We start from the raw sequence: 14,741 nt of genomic DNA on the forward strand, positions 1-14,741 counted from the left end.
ATGCACACACACCTCCCTTCACACACACACCCACTCACTCTCGGTCACGCCCTCGCTCTCAATCGCCCGAGTACTGACACCTGTCATTAATCAGACTCGGGCTCCTTATATTCCTGCAGGTCGCGACGTCCAGCGCTGCGCATACTTCCTGCACGCCTCGCTTCGTGGGAAAAGTCCGCTGCAACACTGTTCCTGCTCGACGTCGCTACACAGCCTTTTCTTTGCTTTTGTATTCCTTTTTGCCTGTTGTTTTGTACCGCCCAGTGGCCTGAGTATTTCTGTTGATTATAGAGACATAATCATTAGATGCTCAACCTCTGCCTCCTGCTGCCTCTAACCCCGCGTCACACTAAGGGAGTGAGGATAGACCTCAAACCCTGACAAGACCCTGGGGATTATTCTGCCCCATTCTTAAGGGTATGTCACTTGATTAATAAATTAAACGTTGCCGGTTTCTCACTGGATAACGAAGGGTGTACCCGGCACCTGAATTAGAAATGTCCAATGAAGCTGGAGATACCGCTTGAGTAGTGGGTAGTGTCGGCTGAACTGTAGCCGAGACAGGCTCAGGGGATGCAGTGTCTCGAGCCAGTGACTCTTTCAAAGGAAAAGAACACTGGTCTGGACAACTCAACTGTGAAAGTTCAGGACTGGATGCTGCAACAGACTCTGCAGGTGTAGCTGCTCCTTGAAGTTGCTGGTCTGAGTATCGTCTCCAGACATTGTCCTCAGCAGTCTTGACTGTGTAAGAGACTGGACCTGTTTTTGTGATGACAGTCGCACGGATCCACTTTGGTCCACGAGCATAATTTTGTGCCAAAAGTTGATCTCCCAGATGGAAAACTGTGTTTTGCTCTTTGTTTCTGTCTCTCAATTTGAGCTTGTTGTTGATGCAGGACATCAAGAGGACAAGAGTTTTCATTCTAGAAGGCTTGAGTAGATCAAGACTGGTACACAACTGTCTTTTCATGAGGAGTGTGGCAGGAGAGACCTGAGTAGTTGAATGTGGCACATTCTTATAGGACAGTAGGAAACTGTTCAGTCGCTGGTGGAGTGAGCTCTGTCCACACGAAGCTTTCAGGGAATGCTTCAAGCTCCGCACAAACCGTTTGGCTAGCCCATTTGTGGAGGGAAAGTAGGGACCTGACCGGATGTGCTGTAGTCTATTCACTCCGAGGAATGTACAAGAGGATGTTGTTTCTTCAATCTGTCCATCGAGTCCTGGCCACCAGAAGTAACTGCTGGCAAGTTCTTTCATGTGAACAATTCCACAATGACCTGAATGCAGCTGTTGTAGCACCCGGAGTGGGTGCGTCACGGTTTGCAGAGCGTGCGTGTGTGGGTCCTCTCCATTGGTCTTTTGTATTTTGTCTTTTCGTGTTCGTTTTGTCCTAGCGTATGGTGTGATTTGTTGTGTGTAATTCCACGCATGCTCCTCCCCTTAAATGTGTGTTTGGGGAGGACCGGCTGTGGTCCCGTGCCCGTAAGGAGGCCCTGACCATTTGGAGGGACTCCTGAGCCGGTAGGTGCCCCTGAACCCTACACTGTAAAAAACAGAACTTAAAATTGCTCACCTTACTATGATTTTTAGTTTAGCTGAGCCAAAAATAATTAATTGCACCATAAACTATACCAAAGTAATTGGATCAGCTTACTTTATTGAGTTTCTTGTTAAAAGTTGATCTGACCTTACAACCTGCATTGTCAAAACATACAAATTGTAGTTGAACCCTAGTTAAGGCCAGGCCAACTCCTCTGCGCATGCTCAATTTGACTCCTTAGTTGAGAACGGGGCGGGGTTTGCGATTTCTGCCAGAATTTGACTCAGGACAACTTGAAATGTATTTCACCTGCAGCAAGCAGCAACCTACGCTACTCTGAACTGAATATTAACGTCCAAATGTGTTTTGTCATTTGTCTTATATGACCCAACTTCAGTTAGCTATTCTTAGTATTGAATTTAGAGATTTATGTACATGTGAAATATATACCAGTCAAGTTTTGTATTTAATAATACGAGACATTTCCTGTATCTGACGTAATCGCGTATCGCGTAATTTGCATAATCAGTTATTTGCATACAGCTGCAATCGAGGCTGTAGGAGAGACAAAAACATCTTTGGAGTGGCAAAAAGTGAAGAAAAAACACCCCAAATATGTTTTGAACTACGAATGTGACTAAACCCGCAAGGGACTTTCCCGGCCAAAACGGGACACTTGACAGGTATGGAAATATACATTATCTGAACAAGATATTGTAGCGTCGGGATGACGTCATTACCCATGAGCCCTTGCGGCTCCGGCCCTGTTATGCGTATTATGTGGTGTTTATGTCTGTACGTATAGTGTTATATATTATTGATTATTAATTGTGTGTTATTAAGTCACCCCGGTCCATTTTTTATGTACATGTGCATTATCCGAGTTTCCCCTCCATGTATGTGTAACGTTGTCATCATCATGACCTCCCCCTGTGTTTCATGTGTGAGGCCAAGTTAGTTAAGGCCTCGAGTTTGATCTAATTGTGCCTGTGAGTGCCAATTTTCTTGCGAAGTGAGAATAAAACCTCTGTTCTTGATAAGAATAGACTTGTCTGTGGTCTTTTTCTCCCACACCACGCCACAATGTAATAAGTTAGCACAACTTTAAAAAACTTGGAACTCCTGGTATGTAACTTACATTTTGAGGTTCATATACATGGGCAAGATAAATTATCTGAAGAAGATATAGTAAGTTAGCATAACTTGTAATTATTTGTAGGCAATACTTAAAATCTGAAGTTTATATACCTGTGAAAAATAAATAATTGGAACAAGAAATAATAAGTTGGATCAACTGAGTGAATTTCTTAAAAACTTAAGAGTTTGAGTTGGGATCAAAACTCAAAACTCGAGTGCAGTAAGTTGCCTTGAAATTTTGAGTTTTCTCAACTTTTTCTTTTTTACAGTGTATTATGTAGGCAAGGAATGCCTGAGGTTTTGTGGAATAAGGTGTCACCTCCTGCTGAGAAGGAGTCCTCTCCCCCCTGGGTAGTGGGGTTAAAATAGTCAGGGTTATGCGCGTATGTGTTCCATGTTGGCGCCTATGTGTTGTGTTGTGTATGTATAGTGTGGTAGGACATATGGTCCTCCCAATTCGGCACCTATATGTGTAATCATGGTTGTGAAGTACTTTGTATGCAGGTTCCTGGTGACGAGAGGCGGCTCTCCCGGACAGCGTGGGGTCTCCTGATGGAGACCCTCCCCTTCGAGTTTAAGGTGACCAGGGTGTTCCTGTGGCGGATTTGCCAGGGCCCTGGTCTCTGGTGCTCCTGGGTTGGGTGGAGGAGTCCACCAGGAGGCTGGGGTGACCCCTAGCAAAGGCAGGGGTCAGCTCTGAGAGGTAAGGTTGCCGGAAGCGGTTAGTGGGTGGAGTAGCCATGCCCCAGGGAGGCACCCTGCGCACTCAGGCACCACGGACGAGTGGGGAGCTGTTGCTCTCTGTCCGCACACCATGGGGGGGCTCAGCAGTCAGAAGTCCGCTAGGGTGCAATGGCCCTGTGACCGACTGGGGCGTGGTTGTCATCTCATTGATGGCCCAGTCAGTCCAGGGTCCCGCCCAGGTAGGAGGAGCTAACAAGTGTGTGTGTTTGTGTTACAGCTCCTGGACTGCAGGGGGTGTGTCCCTGCCTTGTCCCTGCCTTCCTGCCCCTTTGTTTCATGTGCTGCCGCTTTGTGCCACACAGCCGGTGGAGGAGAGTGCGGCTTGGAGGGGGGATCTGTCACGGTATGGCGAGCCCCTACTGGTCGCCCCCGTCTACAGCGGCAGCTGTCCTGTCATGTTGCGTAGTGTTCTGCCTCGGGTGGGCGGAGCATGTGATCAGTCTCACCTGAGGGTCGTTTGTTTGTCTATATATAACCGCTGGTTATTATTTCCTTTATTTGGACCAACTTCACGGGTTTTTGGTTAGTGCACTTTTCTATTAAACCATCCCTTTTCCCTGGAACTTGGCGTAATCGCTTCCATTTTATTCGGCTCACCCTACCCGTCACATGGTGTATATATTACGCAGGTAGGTTGGGTATTAAAAGGGTGATGTATATATTGCGCAGGTAGGTTGTGTATTAAAAGGGTGGTGTATATATTATACAGGTAGGTTGTGTATTAAAAGGGTGGTGTATATATTATACAGTTAGGTTGTGTATTAAAAGGCTGGTGTATATTTTATACAGGTAGTTTGTGTATTAAAAGGGTGGTGTATATATTATACAGTTAGGTTGTGTATTAAAAGGCTGGTGTATATATTATACAGGTAGGTTGTGTATTAAAAGGCTGGTGTATATATTGCGCAGGTAGGTTGTGTATTAAAAGGGTGCTGTATATATTATACAGGTAGGTTGTGTATTAAAAGGGTGGTGTATATATTGCGCAGGTAGGTTGTGTATTGAAAGGGTGATGTTTATATTATACAGGTAGGTTGTGTATTAAAAGGGTGGTGTATATATTGCGCAGGTAGGTTGTGTATTGAAAGGGTGGTGTATATATTACACAGGTCGGTTGTATATTAAAAGGCTGGTGTATATATTACACAGGTAGGTTATGTATTAAAAGGCTGGTGTATATATTATACAGTTAGGTTGTGTATTAAAAGGCTGGTGTATATATTACACAGGTAGGTTGTGTATTAAAAGGCTGGTGTATATATTATACAGGTAGGTTGTGTATTAAAAGGCTGGTGCATATATTACACAGTTAGGTTGTGTATTAAAAGGCTGGTGTATATATTATACAGGTAAGTTGTGTATTAAAAGGCTGGTGTATATATTACACAGGTAGGTTGTGTATTAAAAGGCTGGTGTATATATTATACACGTAGGTTGTGTATTAAAAGGCTGGTGTATATATTACACAGGTAGGTTGTGTATTAAAAGGCTGGTGTATATATTATACAGGTAGGTTGTGTATTAAAAGGCTGGTGCATATATTACACAGTTAGGTTGTGTATTAAAAGGCTGGTGTATATATTACACAGGTAGGTTATGTATTAAAAGGCTGGTGTATATATTACACAGGTAGGTTGTGTATTAAAAGGCTGGTGTATATATTACACAGTTAGGTTGTGTATTAAAAGGCTGGTGTATATATTACACAGGTAGGTTGTGTATTAAAAGGCTGGTGTATATATTACACAGGTAGGTTTGGTGTGTAGATTAAATGGATTGAGCACAATTGTGGCTCATTTGTAGGTGTGCAGATTAAGGCTCGTGTGCAGCTGTGCTCTAAAGGCAACAGTCATCCTCTCTCTCTCTCTCTCTCTCTCTCTTTCTGCAAACTTTCTCTCTGGTCTGACCTTGTCTGCATGATGTCTGTTGGGTCATGATGTCATGGAGTAGAGGGCAGCTGTGACACTCACCTGTGTAAAAACCCCACTGAACACTTTGTACCAGTTCACCACCTGCATCCGTGCACTGCCACCACCAGGGGTCAGCAGAGGTCTCCAGTGGCCCTGTGGTCTCCAGTGGCCCTGTGGTCTCCAGTGGTCCAGTGGTCTCCAGTGGCCCTGTGGTCTCCAGTGGCCCTGTGGTCTCCAGTGGTCCTGTGGTCTCCAGTGGCCCTGTGGTCTCCAGTGGCCCTGTGGTCTCCAGTGGTCCAGTGGTCTCCAGTGGCCCTGTGGTCTCCAGTGGCCCTGTGGTCTCCAGTGGCCCTGTGGTCTCCAGTGGTCCAGTGGAATGACAGTAAGCTACATGTCTCTATGAAAGGGGCAAAATTGTTCTATTTTCTGCAGTGAAACTTTATCAGAATAACATGGATGACCATGCTGTGTTATACATTATATTGTTGTGTATAATGTGTGTGAGTGTACGTGTGTGTACATGTACATGTGTGTGTACATGTGTGTGTATATATGTTGTGTGTGTACATGTGTGTATATATGTTGTGTGTGTGCATGTGTGTATTTATGTTGTGTGTGTTTACATGTGCTTGTGTGTATTTATGTTGTGTGTGTGCGTGTACATGTGTATATATATGTTGTGTGTGTGTGCATGTGTGTATTTATGTTGTGTGTGTTTACATGTGCATTTGTGTATTTATGTTGTGTGTGTGCGTGTACATGTGTGTATTTATGTTGTGTGTGTGCGTGTACATGTGTGTATATATGTTGTGTGTGTGTGCATGTGTGTATTTATGTTGTGTGTGTGCGTGTACATGTGTGTATATATGTTGTGTGTGTGTGCATGTGTGTATTTATGTTGTGTGTGTGCATGTACATGTGTGTATTTATGTTGTGTGTGTGTGTGTGTGTACATGTGCATGTTTGTATATATATGTTGTGTGTGTGTGTATTTATGTGAGAGGTGAGAGGGGGGAGGTGAGGGGTGAAAGGTGAGAGGTGAAAGGCGAGAGGTGAGAGGGGAGGGGTGAAAGGGGGGAGGTGAGAGGGGGGAGGTGAAATCAATCAATCAATCAATCAAATTTTATTTATATAGCTCTTTTTACAACAGTTGTTGTCACAAAGCAGCTTTACAAGTGTCCGAGTCCTAGCCCCCAGTGAGCAAGCCAAGGGCGACAGTGGTAAGAAAACCTGGTCAGACTCTCTTTCAAGCACAGCTGACTGGATTATTGTGCACTGTATGAGTCTTCAGATGATCAGACTCTTATTAGTGTGTGTCCATATTTGATATTACACCGTAGTCAAGAATGGTCTTCCATCTGTCTGTTCTGATGTCTAAAGAGGATGAGCAGGGCACTTGTGAATGGCCCAGCAGACTGTTTCTCATTCACATCAATTCATAATGTGTTTTAGTCTGTTATATAAGGCTAGTCTATGGGCTGTGATGTAAGGCTGGTCTATGGGCTGTGATGTAAGGCTGGTCTATGGGCTGTGATGTAAGGCTAGTGTATGGGCTGTGATGTAAGGCTGGTCTATGGGCTGTGATGTAAGGCTGGTCTATGGGCTGTGATGTAAGGGTGGTCTATGGGCTGTAATGTAAGGCTGGTCTATGGGCTGTGATGTAAGGCTGGTCTATGGGCTGTGATGTAAGGCTGGTCTATGGGCTGTGATGTAAGGCTGGTCTATGGGCTGTGATGTAAGGCTGGTCTATGGGCTGTAATGTAAGGCTGGTCTATGGGCTATTATATGGAGCTGGTCTATGGGCTGTGATGTAAGGCTGGTCTATGGGCTGTGATATGGAGCTGGTCTATGGGCTGTGAAGTAAGTCTCCTCTACAGGGTGTGATATGGGGCTGATCTATGAGCTTTGTCATGGGGCTGGCCTACAGGCTGTAATGTAGTCCTGGTCTATGGTTTATGGGCTGTGACATGAAAATAAAATGAACTCACTGAAGTTGTATCTTTACATTTGATAATGGTAATGAACTGTGGTTTGTAATCTTTCAACGTCTCAGTTTGACGGCTGTGGAAGGAAAGAAAACAAATAACAGAAACACAGTTTATTTTTAAAAAGTGATGAAACAAAAGCCAGTGACAGGATCATAACTGCACAGAACATCTGGAGTGAGTCCAAGTCCACTCAGCAGAAGAAGAAAAACCCACAGAATGTGTGAATCACACAGTCAATCAACATGGCGTAGGAAATGATAGAAATGATTTTAGGGGCAGGAGACCTTTCAGACCAGCACACCCATTATCTTAAATGATCAAACTCTTAAAACCACAGCATACATGACCACCTGAACAATACGTGTTTGTAAGACACATATCTTAGATTCCTTACGCTGCATGTGTGTGTGTGTGTGTGTGTGTGTGTGTGTGTGTGTGTGTGTGTGTGTGAGACAGTGGTAAACACCATACTCTTCTCAGCATGTCTGATCTTACACAAAGCCTGGAGGCAGAGGCCTGTACCCTCCTGATCTCACACTTAAGAAGAAGGAACATTTCAGACAGAAAAAGTGACAGGAGTGCAGAGAAGATTTTTGCTGCACTGATCAGTTTACAGATGTAAAAGAAGTTCACATGGGTGAGCATTCTTAGAAAAGCAGGCACATTAGAAAGCACCTCATGCTTTGTGAAGGAGACAGAAATGCTGTTTGGACTTAACGCATATTTGAAATGACTGATATTAGGACATCGTTGAACATACTGGAAAATTCTGTTTCACTCTAAGAAAACCAGAAAGTCATTTGTGGGCTGCAGCCATAGCTCAAAACTGGATTTAGCTTTTAGGAGTCTAGAGTTTAGGGCTTAATGCTGGATTTAGGTTTAAGAAGGCTAGAGTTTCGTTTTTATGGACATTAAAAGCAGCCAAAGAGAATGGGGGGGGGTTACGCTTTATACAATCTTAGTCAGATCTTTTGTGCAAAGAATGTCTGTTTGAGAACCTGACCAGTGCCAAAAGTAGTGATGTGAGTAACAGAGACTGAGCTGTGTGTAAAAGAGGAACCGGATCAGAACTTATGGAGGTCACCCTGCATGACATGAAAACCTGATCCTAGATCAGTGTGGAGGAGGGTGGCTGGTCATAACTGGGGGCTCCCTGAGTGACATGAAAACCTGATCCTAGACCAGTGTGGAGGAGGGAGGCTGGTGATAACTGGGGGCTCCCTGAGTGACATGAAAACCTGATCCTAGATCAGTGTGGAGGAGGGAGGCTGGTGATAACTGGGGGCTCCCTGAGCGAGCGCTTCATGCCATGTCGCTCTTCTCCAGCTTCAGCCTCTCCTTCTCCCCCTGCACCTTTGCCATCTCCCGGGAGCGGCTCTCCCCCTCCACGTGGTAGCCCACCATCAGCTGGTACACCAGCACACCCACCAGCGTGCCAAAGAACGGAGCGAAGATCGGCACAAAGAACCAGTAATTCTTAGCCCTGCGGGGACAAGGGGACACGAGGAGACACAAAGTCACACAAAGGGACACAATAGAGACACAAGGAGACAAAAGGTGATTTCATTAGCTATGGAAGAGTTGGTCCGTCCATTCTGGTACTGATACATGCTGGATGGAGTGATGTGGAGTGACCACTGATATAGAGTAACATTCTTAATTCCAGATCAGTGGTCTATGTTGTCATTCAGTAACACTCCTTGAGTTCCTCTAGGAAAAACCCTCAAAGTCTATTTATGGACCTATGACTAGCATGTAACAGTATGTACAATATGACATTATTGCTGCATTATGTACAGTGTATGATACACTAATGTAATGTACCATAAATGACAATTTAACATTATGTACTGTATGTAGCATTATGTGCAGTATTACACATCAGTGTAACACTATGTAGAGTAGGACACATTAATGTAACATTATGTACTGTATGACACATTAATGTGACATTATGTGCAGTGTATGACACTTTAATGTAACATTATGTACAGTGTATGAGCGCTGTGCCCCCTTTGACCACTAGATGGCAGCAGATGAACAGAATCAGATTGGTCATTTTCTACATAATTTACAGCAGCTTCAGAACTTTTAATTTGTAAATGTTTTCCCTGTTGTAGGTCACGTGATTAAATTAAAGAAGGAGCATAATAATCTAATGATGTAGGAGTCTAAAAACACACCTACATGTACAGTTATCTAAACACACACACACACACACACACACACACACACACACACACACACACACACACACACACACACACACACAATGACAATTTACCATTATGTACTGTATGTAGCATTATGTGCATTGTTACACATCAGTGTGACACTATGTAGAGTAGGACACATTATTGTAGCATTATGTGCAGTATTACACACCAGTCTAACATTATGTACAGTGTATGACACATTAATGTAACAATATGTACAGTGTATGACACATTAATGTAACATATGACATTAATGTAACATTATGACATATTAATGTAGCATTATGTATAGGGTATGACACATTAATGTAGCTTTATGTACAGTGTATGTCACATTAATGTAGCATTATGTACAGTGTATGTCACATTAATGTAGCATTATGTACAGTGTATGACACATTAATGTAGCATTATGTACAGTGTATGTGTCACGTAGGGCTACGCCCCCCTCCCTTCGTTGTCACTCCAGTGTCTCTGTTCCCCGTGTCTGTGTTGTCCCTTGCCCGTTAGCCCCGCCCTGCTTGTCTGTCTGCCTGGTTTCTGTCTGTCTGCCACGCCCGTGTCGTAATCGTCCTCAGCTGTGTCTTGTTAAGTTCCATGTACTTATAGTCCCTGTGTTTCCCTAGCCCCTTGTCGGTTATTCGTTGTGTTGTGTTATTCTCTTGTGAATCTGTGCTCGCTACTTTCTGGTATTGTATTCTCCATTTTCTGCTCCTTGTTCTGTGTAACCCTGCTCTGTTTCGTTCTGTCTGTTACAATGCCCCTGTATCTGTCAAACCTGGGTGGCTCGCCTGTTATGACCCCTGCCCGTAACTACGACTTCCATTATGGAATGCCCTGTAATAAATTTCACTCTGCTCAGCGTTTGTGTCCGCCTCCATGTTCTGCGTCGCGCAGATCATTACAGTATGACACACTAATGTAGCATTATGTACTGTGTATGACACATTAATGTTGCTTTATGTACAGTGTATGTCACATTAATGTAGCATTATGTACAGTGTATGACACATTAATGTAGCTTTATGTACTGTATGACACATTAATGTAGCTTTATGTACAGTGTATGTCACATTAATGTAGCATTATGTACAGTGTATGTCACATTAATGTAGCATTATGTACAGTGTATGACACAATAATGTAGCATTATGTACAGGGTATGACACATTAATGTAACATTATGTACAGTGTATGACACATTATTGTAGCGCATGCTCTCACGTGAAGACTTCGCTGCCCCAGCCGGCGAGCGAGGTGAAGATTCGGGGCCCCAGATCGCGGGCGGGGTTCACGGCATAGCCAGAGTTGAAGCCCATAGACAGGCCGATCACCAGCACCACAAAGCCCACGGTGAAGGCCTCCAGGCCCCGGGGGATGGGGTTGTTGTAGGGGTCCACGATGGCCAGCACACACACGATCAGGGCCGCCGTGCCAATCATCTGGGGAGCAGCGAATAACAGGGAACTTTGCCAAAACCTGAACTTTTCAAGCCATCACCTCATAAGACACTAGTGATCATAGATATGACATATTGATAAAAATCCATATTGTCCATTATTGTGAATCATATTTCATGTGTAATCTTATATATCATCTGCACTCAAGTCATGTTGGTTAGGACTTAATACTGATGAAGGACATTCAGCCATAGCCTACTGGCTGGTGTGTAGCATGTGATCAGCTAGTTTTGTTGTGGGGGGGCTGTTAGCAGGCCTCCCAATGGCTGTTCACCTGGTCAAAGAAGCCATTGACCAGGCTGAGATGTTCGGAGGGGTACGTGGCGAAGATCCCAGCTGTAGCATTCTCACCCACCACCAACAGACTGTCCTTATGAAATGCCCAGATTGCATCTGCAACCACACAAAATGACTCGCACATTAAACGCCACTGTGCTCAAAAGAACTCTCCACAGAATAAAAAATGACCATGTTAGTCAAGACTGTCAAAATAATACACTTCCAAAAATACTTCTTGCCTGTTGTTTTAAGTAATACTGCAAACTGAAATTAGACAATTATGTTCCTTTTTTTAAACACAAACCAACTTTTCTGCCTTTTTTACACATACTAACACAACCAACTATAATACAGCTAACCTATCACAATTCATGTTAACTCACCATAATACATACCAACCAACCATCAGGGCTCTCAAGTTTTGGATTCATGTCAGAGTGTGAGAGTTGTTGACGGGGGGTGGCGAACGTGATTGTTGAGCGGGGGGGGTGGCGAACGTAAGTTGTTGAGCGGGGTGGGGGTTTGTATATCGCGATCGATCGCCAGTGGAGGGCGACATAGATATGGATCGGAGGTAAATAAACTAGATTTTTTTTCTCACCGTGTGAAATCGGAAGTGTGGCGTGTGAGCGTGTGAAGACGATCAAATGCGTGTGTCACACGCTCAATGCGTGAGACTTGAGAGCCCTGCAACCATAATACAGTTATCTCATTACAATTCATGCTACCTCACCATGATACATGTTAACCCATCATAATTCATGCTAACTCCCATACTACATACTTACCCATCACAATATATGCTAACTCATCACAATACACCTGCTAACCCCATAATACCTGCTAACCACATAATACATGCCAACTCACCATGATACATGCTAACTCATCATAATACCTGCTAATCCACATAATACATGCCAAACCAAGGTAATACATGCTAACCTCGTAATACATGCTAAACCCAAAATACATGCAAACTCACTGATACATGCTAACCTATCAAAATACATGCTAAGCCACCATAATATATGCTAACCCCATAATACATGCTAAGCCATCATAATACATGCTAACTCTAAATACTTCACCTTGATACATTCCAAATATGATCGCAGCTCCAAAGAAGGCCCCAATAGTCTGAAACAGGAAGTACACAGGAAACTTCCTCCATGGCTCTCGACCCAGTATGCAAAGGGCAAGGGTCACTGTCGGGTTCAGGTGCCCACCTAAAGTAATTGAGAGAGACATTTTTGAATGAACCATAGTAAATGCACTTTCACCTGTTTTCAGATTTGCATTTGCAGGTAATCTTATTTTCTATATGTGCACAAACTGCTTTTCACCAAACAAAACAGCAATAGCTAAAAATGCTGTGTGCTGCTGTGTTTGTGTTGTTGTGCATGTGTTTGTGTGGTTGTGTGTCTGTGCTGCTGTGTGTGAGTTTGTGCTGCTGTGTTTGTATTTGTGCTGTTACAATCAAAATCCTGTATACAATCAAAGGACATGAATCCAGTAGTACAGTATATGTAGTAGTGTATATACAGTACAGTATATGTAGTAGTGTATATACAGTTCAGTATGTGTACTAGAGTCTGTTCAGTAGTGTATGTGTAGTAGAGTATGTGTAGTAGAATATATGTAGTAAAGTATGCGTAGTGATGTATGTGTAGTAGTGTGTATGTAGTCAAGTATGTACAGTAGTGTATGTGCAGTAGAGTATTTGCAGTAGTGTTTGCAGTAGTATGTGTAGTCGAGTATGTACAGTAGTGTGTGTGCAGTAGAGTATTTGCAGTAGTGTGTTTGTAGTAGTGTGTGTAGTGCAGTATGTACAGTAGTGTATGTGCAGTAGAGTATTTGCAGTAGTGTGTTTGTAGTAGTATGTGTAGTGGAGTATGTACAGTAGTGCATGTGCAGTAGAGTATTTATAGTAGTGTGTTTGTAGTAGTAAGTGTAGTCGAGTATGTACAGTAGTGTATGTGCAGTAGAGTATTTGCAGTAGTGTGTTTGTAGTAGTATGTGTAGTCGAGTACATACAGTAGTGCATGTGCAGTAGAGTATTTGCAGTAGTGTGTTTGTAGTAGTATGTGTAGTCGAGTATGTACAGTAGTGTATGTGCAGTAGATTATTTGCAGTAGTGTGTTTGTAGTAGTATGTGTAGTCGAGTATGTACAGTAGTGCATGTGCAGTAGGGTATTTGCAGTAGTGTGTTTGTAGTAGTATGTGTAGTGGAATATGTACAGTAGTGTGTAGTAGTATGTGTAGTGCAGTATGTACAGTAATGTATGTGCAGTAGAGTATTTGCAGTAGTGTGTTTGTAGTAGTATGTGTAGTGGAATATGTACAGTAGTGTGTAGTAGTATGTGTAGTGCAGTATGTACAGTAATGTATGTGCAGTAGAGTATTTGCAGTAGTGTGTTTGTAGTAGTATGTGTAGTGGAATATGTACAGTAGTGTGTAGTAGTATGTGTAGTGCAGTATGTACAGTAATGTATGTGCAGTAGAGTATTTGCAGTAGTGTGTTTGTAGTAGTATGTGTAGTGGAATATGTACAGTAGTGTGTAGTAGTATGTGTAGTGCAGTATGTACAGTAATGTATGTGCAGTAGAGTATTTGCAGTAGTGTGTTTGTAGTAGTATGTGTAGTGGAATATGTACAGTAGTGTGTAGTAGTATGTGTAGTGCAGTATGTACAGTAATGTATGTGCAGTAGAGTATTTGCAGTAGTGTGTTTGTAGTAGTATGTGTAGTCGAGTATGTACAGTAGTGCATGTACAGTAGAGTATTTGCAGTAGTGTGTTTGTAGTAGTATGTGTAGTCGAGTATGTACAGTAGTGTATGTGCAGTAGAGTATTTGCAGTAGTGAGTTTGTAGTAGTATGTGTAGTGGAGTATGTACAGTAGTGTATTTGCAGTGGAGTATTTGCAGTAGTGTGTTTGTAGTAGTATGTGTAGTCGAGTATGTACAGTAGTGTATGTGCAGTAGAGTATTTGCTGTAGTGTGTTTGTAGTAGTATGTGTAGTGGAGTATGTACAGTAGTGTATGTGCAGTAGAGTATTTGCAGTAGTGTGTTTGTAGTAGTATGTGTAGTCGAGTATGTACAGTAGTGTATGTGCAGTAGAGTATTTGCAGTAGTGTGTTTGTAGTAGTATGTGTAGTCGAGGATGTACAGTAGTGTATGTGCAGTAGAGTATTTGCAGTAGTGTGTTTGTAGTAGTATGTGTAGTCGAGGATGTACAGTAGTGTATGTGCAGTCTTCAGTGGTTGATCTTCTCATGTCAAGCAGCACTTGTGACACGTCAAGGAGCCGGAGGAGAGTTCTGGTCCGTGTCCAGACACGTTATGACACTCAGACAACAAACAGTGAACAGGGCCTGCGGCACCCTGGGTCCAAAACCAGTGCCACCCCCTATAAGCCTCTTCAAAGAGTGCTAACGAGACGTTGACACAACACTCTACCCTCCCCT

General features: G+C 43.2%; 1 protein-coding gene across 1 annotated transcript in view; it reads right to left on the minus strand.

Annotated features, from left to right (window-relative positions):
* Positions 1 to 7,415: 7,415 nt before the first annotated feature.
* Positions 7,416 to 14,741, minus strand: part of aqp3b (aquaporin 3b) — a 16,075-nt gene continuing 8,749 nt past the window's right edge. Inside the window, exons 3-6 of the mRNA XM_076986337.1 lie at positions 12,367 to 12,504; positions 11,271 to 11,389; positions 10,761 to 10,978; positions 7,416 to 8,803 (exon numbers count right to left, since the gene is read on the minus strand). Coding sequence (XP_076842452.1) covers positions 8,623 to 8,803; positions 10,761 to 10,978; positions 11,271 to 11,389; positions 12,367 to 12,504 — 656 coding nt within the window. The 3' untranslated portion in view covers positions 7,416 to 8,622. The remainder of the gene's footprint in view (positions 8,804 to 10,760; positions 10,979 to 11,270; positions 11,390 to 12,366; positions 12,505 to 14,741) is intronic.

This window comes from Brachyhypopomus gauderio, unplaced genomic scaffold, assembly GCF_052324685.1.
Source record: "Brachyhypopomus gauderio isolate BG-103 unplaced genomic scaffold, BGAUD_0.2 sc46, whole genome shotgun sequence".
NCBI lineage: Eukaryota > Metazoa > Chordata > Actinopteri > Gymnotiformes > Hypopomidae > Brachyhypopomus > Brachyhypopomus gauderio.